Genomic DNA, 8,255 nt, shown 5'->3' on the forward strand with positions numbered 1-8,255 from the left:
TCCCAAGAGGATTCTCATACTCCCTGTCACCATGCATCTTTCCCACAAAGTGTGCATCATCATGTGCAGGTAAAAGATTACGTGCAATGTTCTGGGTGTCACTGTCCTGGACCACAATAATTCCTTCTTGAATCATTCTTTCTATCTCCCTTTTCAAAACATGGCAATCTTCAATGCTATACCCTTGGACACTAGAGTGGTACATGCACCGTACAGTAGGATCAAAACCTTTTGCATATGGGTCCGGAGTATAGCTGAGGAGCGGCTCAATCAGGCCAGGCTATTTTAACTTTTCAAACAAGCTTGTGTAGGATTCTCCGATTGGCGTGAAACTATTTCTTTGCCTTTGTTACCCTCTATGCCCGTGTTTCCTAGGGCTGTTGGGTGCTCGAAAATGTTATGAAGGCGAAAGAGTATTATGCAGTGTTGGTGCTCGCCATAAGGAGTGACCCAGTGGTTGGGCAGAGGACCAGACGTTGTTAGGGGAATAGTACTGAGGTGGATTATGTGGAGCTCGGAGATAGTTTTGGGGTTGGAGTCGGGGTCGAGGCTGAGTATATTGATAAGGAGGACCCGTTGGGCCATGTCGTGATCCTGAGACAACCATGGCAACATCATCATTTTCCTTCTGACATAGCAAGCTTCCTGTGTCATTCTGAATTGCTTGTGTTGTGATTTTTAAGGCAAAATAGCTCATGATCTTGCTTGACTTCAATCCCTCTTCCACCATTTCTCCCATCTTTACCACGTCGTTGAAAGGCTTACCAATGGCTGAGATCAAATTGCCAAAGTAAGTAGGCTCCAGGGCTTGAAGAAAGTATTCAACCATCTCATCTTCTTCCATCGGAGGATTGACCCGTGCAGCTTGCTCCCTCCATCGGAACCCATATTCTCTAAAGCTTTCACTGGGATTCTTTTCTACCTTAGTCAGCGACAGGCGATCCGGGACAATGTCTATGTTGTACTGAAAATGCCGAGCAAAGGCTTGAGCCAAATCATCCCATGTGTACCACTTGCTAGTGTGCTGCCGGGTATACCATTCTAGAGCTGCCCCACTCAGACTCTGGCTAAAGTACGCCATCAGTACTTCGGCTTTTCCCTCGGAGCCTCTCATTTTACTGCAATAACCTCTCAGATGAGCTACAAGATCCCCATGTCCGTCATACAAGTCAAACTTTGGCGTCTTGAACCCGGCAGGCAGTTGGACATCAGGGAACAAACACAAATCCTTATAAGACACACTCACCTGGCTTCCTAACCCTTGCATATTTCTCAATGATTGCTCCAGGCTCTTTACTTTCCTAAATATATCCTCTTGCTCCGCGTTCTTGGGTGGTTTCTCAGCTTCCACATGAGGCTCAAAGTGGGGAGTGTAGGAGTAAGGATCTGGAACTTTGAAGGTGGGTTCCGGGGCATAGTATTAGGTATCTGGAGCTTGGGATGCGGGCTCACTAGAGGATCTGTGGAGGGTAGTTTGTGGAAGGGATACATAAATAGGAGAAGGGTATGGGGTTGTTTTGGCTGGTGGAGCATGCAAAATTTGGGATGAAGTGCCGGGGTAGGAGTTGTAAGGGGTGAAGCCCGGGGCGTGTTGAGGGGAAAGATCAACAGTATTAGGAACCTGGGCTTGTGATAGTGGTGGGATAGTTGCAGGGTTTTCAGTATAGTTAGTGGGGAATGAAGGTGGAGGATACCCCCTGATCCAAGACTGATACATTTCTGCCATCTACTGTTTCAACCTTTGGACCTCTTCTTTCAATTCGGACTCTGACTCCACAAACTCCCTTGAAGGGTCGACAACTCCTGTATCCAAGTCTTTGCTAGCCATGACTTCTTTTTGACCTTGTGTTGTATGGACAAATCACCAAAGTGCCACAAACTAACCACCCTCTGTTATAATGAAAGTAACAAAGAGGAGCAAAACAAAGCCAACATTGCGTGTAACGCCCCTAGTCACAGTTAGCGGTTTTAGAATGGCTTCGAGGGTACGGAGGTCATATGGCATCATCCCAATTTCACTCTTCTTGCCCCATCTCCTTCTTCATTTTCCTTTCTAACACCGCTTGGTTTTCATTTCTTTCCCACTCTTTTTTTTCTGATTATCGCTCTTATCTTTCCTCTCATTTCTCACGTCCCACAACTTCATTATCTTTTTTCTTTTTTCTTTCTTTTTAATAATGATTCGATCGAACCCTATGTAGGCTGCTCCCTCATGAATCAGATCAAGCATAGTTCTGGAAAAAAAAATCTTTTTGGATTTTTCATTTATAATTTTTGTTTCAAATACAAAATAGGAAGTACTATAACAAAAGACTCGAAAATCTTAATAGACTGATAGAATCGATACTACTGTACAAGACTAATAATTAAAAGACAACATAAAATAGACTAAAAAATAAAAAGTTTCCTCAAGCAGCTCGTGCATGCAATGGTCTTGACTAGAATGGTCCTAAGGTATTTGTCATGTTCAAAATCTAGCAAATTGATCCATACCTAAATGGAAAAAATAATATCAAATAGAGTTAGTGACTCAAGACACATGTGACGCCACTACACCTTCTATTGGACACATGCAAGACATGATTAAGGCTATTTTTTACAAAATGACCTACGTAGCTCACAAAGATGACCTCAAAGACATGGACATACCTTCCTAAGGCTTATATGGATTCAAACTCCCAATAATCATGGCCCAAAATTAATTTGCAGAAATGACCCATTTTGCAAAAAACGACCGATATGGCCAAAAGTGGTTAGAGATGCAAACTCAAAAAGGAAGGACCTTAAAGTAATATGACACCTAGTTGTGGACTCAAAATCCTAAGACATGGGTAATTAAACAACTTTTGCAAAAATAATCCTATTTTGCAACAATGATCGATATGGCCAAAAGTGGCTAGACATGCAAATTCAACAGGAATGGACCTTAAAACTGAGAGAACACCTTGATGTGCGCTTAGGACTCTACTACATGGGTTAACAAGCCATTTTGCGAAAATATCCCTATTTTGCAAAAATAGCCGATGTGGTCGAACGTGGCTAGACATGCAAGATTTGCCTAAGACCCCGCGAAGTCAAGAACCTAAGACTCATTAGGAAGACCGGACCCTATGTGGGCTGCCTACATATCCCTCCCCGAAAGACGAGAATCAGGTATGCGTAGTTCGGGAAGACCGAACATAGGAGAAAGCCTTTTTTTTAAAAATGCCACTAATTTGGAAAAAAATATCTTTTTTTTCTTTTTTTGAAAATTGATGGAAAATGTAAAAAAAATTGGATTTTCTTTTTCTCTTTTTTTTTTGAATTTTTGAAAATGATGGAAAACTTTTTTTCGGATTTTCTTTCTCTTTTTTGTTGAATTTTTGAAAATGATGGGAAAGTGCAAAATCTTTTTGAATTTTTTCATTTTCAATTTTTTTTGGTCTTTTCTTGAAAAAGTTGTGAAAGAAAAATATAACTAGGCCTTACTCGCTTCATTTTTCACCCTTCTTTCCCAAATATCAGTCCGCCAAATGAACTTTTTGCCCTCAAAGATGCAACATGTATCACATAGGGATGATTGAATATTTTTTGGGCCACAGGCCCATTTTTGACAAAATTTGGATAGGTTTCCTACAACGGGACACGGTGCCTAGGACCGAACCCTACTATGTTTAAATGATATGATGCGAATAAGCATGACCTAAAGGCTGACCTAAGGTTGAGGTTCACTAGACAAGGCAATTCGGGGAGCGTATGGTCGATAGTGGCTGCTTAAGCTTTCCACCCACTCCATACGTCCGACGTCCCCTCCTCCCTCCTAAAATAAGGGTGACTCAGCAAAGAGTTAGTGCACGCGATGCGTACTCCGAGACTTGTTGCAGAAAGGAGACCCATGGTTATGCAAATGATGACAGTTTATAAAGCAGTAACACATAAAGGAAAAACTGTAAACAAATAAGCAACTAGCAAATAATAAAATTACATAAACAAAATAAAAATCAAATAAAGCAAAAAAACACATAAAACCTCAACCAAACATTCTAAAAAGCCAACAAAATGAAGTACTAGCTCGAACCTGCAAGTCCCCAGTAGAGTCGCCAGAGATGTCACACCCCCTTTTTTAACACCTCACTAACCCTCTTAAAAATATTAAAAAGTTTCTATGAAGCTCAAAAGGGTTTTGAATTAGAAAATGACAAAAAATTGTGTTCAAAAGGTAAAAAAACTCAGAGTCGCCACCTGACATTGGTTTCAGTGTGCCAGGTCACCATTTTTAAAAAAAAATGATTTTCCTTTTAAAACACTTTGGACTCCAAACTAAGCCTGCACCAGAGATTCAGGTGAGGAGGTTCATTTGACTCGGGGATAAGGTGTTAGGCACTCCCCAAGTCCTGTAACTAGTACGGTTGCATACTTGATCTAGTCGGCTTTTAGAATGTTCGAATTGAGGTAAAAACATATAAAGGAAAATAAACATCCAAAAGGTTCGAGGTCATCCATTCCTAATAAAGAAAAATAAAACAAAATAAATTAAATCCTCCTAGCCTATACTACGCCTCCATTGATGGTGTCACGACCTCTATTTACATAATATTACGGGGCATTCCCCGGAATAAAATATATACAAATCTTTTAGGGCATTCTTCGGATAAATTTAACTAAGGGAACGACCTCTCGCCTTAAAACTAAAAAAAATCCTAAGGCTTGCCTACCCAAGTGATGACGGCCTAAGCATGTTACTATCAATCAAATTAATTAATAATAAAAACAAAACAAAAGAAAGTATCTCAAGAAGCCTAAAGCTGTTGATGTTTTTAAATTCTGATTCCCTAGTTCAATTATTTTAAAGATCTCCTCCAAATTTTATACATTATTTCTTTTCTATTCTTGATTTTTTATTTTTACAATCTGCTCATATAATTTGAACACCAACAGATAACATACAAAATTGAGTACAAAGACGGCAAAACACACTTTCAAGTATCAAAGCTCAAACAAACAGAAATTAAATGAAATCATCTACATGTTTAAACAAATCAGATAACCACACAAAGGTAGGAAAATAAAGATCCGAGAGAGGAAACGAGAGATGGACCTTGAAGAAAAAGAAGAGAGTTCCAAAATAATATTGCGACAGACCCGCAAACCTCGAGAGGCAATAGAAGTACTCGAAACCAACCTCAGCAACCTTAAGCGAAATCCATTTTAAATCCAAAATTCAAAATAAAGAACAAAATATATTTTCTTTTGTTTTTTAGATTTTGCTGGAATCTGAACTCGATTTCCCTAGGTGAGAATGAATGAAAGAAGCTAAAATTATCTTTTCTTGTTGCCTCTTTTTTCTGTAATTTAGCACTGTAAATCTTAGAGCAAAATAAAGGGGAAAACGTATTTAAAACACGCTAGTTTTTCTCCTCTTTGCTCCTTAGGGTTCCTTCTAACTGATGATGGTGTAGAGTTCCGGCTTTCTTTGCTTAGGTCGACGGGCGAAGGCAGTAGGGAGATGGTGATAGGTGGAGTTGCAGGGTGGTGTTTGGATTCCAGCGGGCTTTGTCAAAGGTGCATTCCGGCGAGATTTGTTGAAAGTGGGCGGCTGCTGGGTGCTCAAAATCAGAGGGGTGGGTGGCTGGTTGGAGATGGTTGAAACTGCTCGGTGAAGAGTGGAGTTCTTCTATTGTTGTTGTTGTTCAAGAAGAAAAACGAAGGTTTCTCCTCTCTTCTCCTTTGTGTGCTACGACTTCTTCTTTGTGTGTTGGAGAAGAAGGGTCGTTGGGAGATCTGGTGGGTGTTAGTCAGGTTGAAGAAGAGGAAAGTGGTTCCTTCGGTTATGCCAAGGGTGAGGGGTGACAGCTAGGGGTGTGAGGGGTGTTCCCTAGGATTTTTGGTCTTGTGTGTATACGAAGAAGAAAGATTAGGGTGTAAGGGTTAATTGGGCCAAGAAGAATAGGCTTGGTGAATTGGGTTATAAATTTGACTTTTAATTCCATAATTCATGCAATTTGGCTAAAAATATTAATTTCTTTTCTAAAATAATACCATAAAAATGTAAAAGTAATCCTAATTAACTAAAACAACTATACTATGACATGAAACTATTTTTGATATTTCCAAGGATTATACTAAAAATAAAAATGGGTTAAAAATAATATTTTTCTAAAAATACCTATTACCTTAATTAAATAGAGAAAAATGAAACTATTTTTGTATTTTTTAATTTTGTGATAAAAATAAAAGTAAAAGAGTCAAAATAGTTAAAATAACAATATTTGGCCTAAACTAAATATCTAAAAGCTAAAATGAGTAAAAACTCGAGGAGGGTCAAAAATTACATGTCGACCGGCTCTCTACCTCGGTATACTCCATCATCTCACTCACTTCTGAACTACACGTGGCCTGATTCCTTTATACCAAGGATATGTAGACAGCTCAGATACCAGGGCTCGGTCACCTTCCCTTTTTCTCTTAAGTTTAGTCTCTCCAAATAACGGTCGGATCAAAAAACATATCTAGTCATTCTTTGTTTGAAAGGGACAACTGTAGACATGTGATTTTTGACCATCTCCAAGATTTTTTATATTTTAGCTTGTAAATATTTAATTTAGGACTAATTTTGACTCTTTTACTTTATTTTATCACAAGAAAATAAAAATAACAAAAAAAATAGTTTCATTAATGTTTTATAGTCATTTTTAATCCTGAAAAATACCAAAAATAAGTTTGTTTTAACGGTTAATATTATTTTAATAGTTATTTTTACTTAAGTAGGGCCAATTAATATTTTTGAGAATACTCTATCTTTGTTTTTTTTATTTAATAGGCAAGACTTGATGTTGGATGGATAAATGTTTAGTTAATTGGGTAAATTTTAAGCAAATCTAGTCATAAAAGCCCAAGTTTCTAGCCCATTCCCTGAGCCCAATACCCTTAACCCACATAATAACCTTGACCTAACCTATTGATACCCTACACCGTCTCTTCTTGTAGTTGTGAGCACCTAATTTTTGATAATATTTAGTTTTTTTTATCACTTCTTCTATGTAAATATTTTAGGGGTTTTAACCTACAATTTTTAGCTTTGTTACACTTTTTATTATAGGGTAAAAATACAAAATTTAAAAGGTGAATTATTACTATTAATATTTTTATAGGTGGAATTCTCTTTTAAAAAGTAAAAGAAAGTAGAAAATTAAAAAAATAAAAGTAAAGTTTTGTGGAAATTTTAAAAAAATAAAAAGTAAAAGAAAGTTGGAATTAAAAAACAAATATAAAGGTATCTGAAAATTAAAAAAATTTAAAGTAAAAGAAAGTAGCATTTTTAAAAGAAAAGCAAAAGAAAGTGGATTGTTTTTTAAGAAAAGTTAAATAAAGTGGAATTCTCTTTTAAAAAGTAAAAAAAGTGAGATTTTAAATAAGATAAAAGTAATTAAAGTTGGAATTTAGAAAAATAAAAGTAAAGAAAGGTGGCATTTCTTTTTATAAAAAAATAAAAACAATTTGTAAGTGGGATTTTTTTTAATTAAAAAATAATAAAATAATAAAATATTTTTTAAATTTTTTTGAAAAATCTCGAAAATTTTGCTATAAATAGGAGGGGAAAAAAAGAGAGGAAAAGAAAAAGAAGGAGGCGGAGATAGAGGTATACACTCGATATACATTCTGGATACACTGGATATGCAAGGGCAGAATTCATTTTGGAGAGAGTAAAAAGATAGAACCAAATTTTCTGAAATATTGAGAGCGGAAGAACACCAGAGAGAGTTCAAAGCTAGAAATAGAAAACAAAGAGAGATTTCCGGACTATTTTTCTTCTCCATTTTTACTGGTTTTCTCCGTGTTGCTGGAATTTCTGGATTGAGGTGTTGAAGCTACTGTGTTGGGCTTTCTGCTGCTGTATTTTGCTGTTTGCTGTTGTTGATTGCTTAGCCCATTTTTCTGTTCTACATACCAGGTACATGTCCAAAAACTCGATGTATGTAAATATCCAGTTGAAAATGAATGAAATGGAGGCCTATTGTTGTTGAAGTGGAAGCCTATTGTTGATTTACTGCTTTCATTATACTGTAATAACCGTACTGATGGACTGTTAATTATAAGTTTGTGCATTTGAACCGTTAAGTGTGTGTTAGATATTTAGAAATGCATATGAGTTTAGTTGAGTATTCGTTGTAATAATTCCATGCTGGACTAACAGAATAGTTTCTATTAGTTTAGTTAATTTCCGGTTTTCCTAGATCTGTATAAATGGTATTTTCAAGCTGTGATTAATTAGGTTG

At 36.9% G+C, this 8,255-nt stretch overlaps 1 protein-coding gene across 1 annotated transcript; it reads right to left on the reverse strand.

Moving 5' to 3' along the window:
• Positions 1–397: 397 nt before the first annotated feature.
• On the reverse strand, positions 398–1,267 carry LOC138874134 (uncharacterized). The gene has a single exon (XM_070152639.1). The coding sequence runs from the start codon at positions 1,265–1,267 to the stop codon at positions 398–400; it is 870 nt and encodes a 289-aa protein (XP_070008740.1).
• Between the last annotated feature and the right edge of the window lie 6,988 nt (positions 1,268–8,255).

This window comes from Nicotiana sylvestris, chromosome 7, assembly GCF_000393655.2.
Source record: "Nicotiana sylvestris chromosome 7, ASM39365v2, whole genome shotgun sequence".
In the NCBI taxonomy this organism is placed as follows: domain Eukaryota; kingdom Viridiplantae; phylum Streptophyta; class Magnoliopsida; order Solanales; family Solanaceae; genus Nicotiana; species Nicotiana sylvestris.

Excerpts from the sequence above, each read along its gene's own strand:
- LOC138874134 (XM_070152639.1), bottom strand. The coding sequence starts at position 1,267 with ATGCAAGGGTTAGGAAGCCAGGTGAGTGTGTCTTATAAGGATTTGTGT.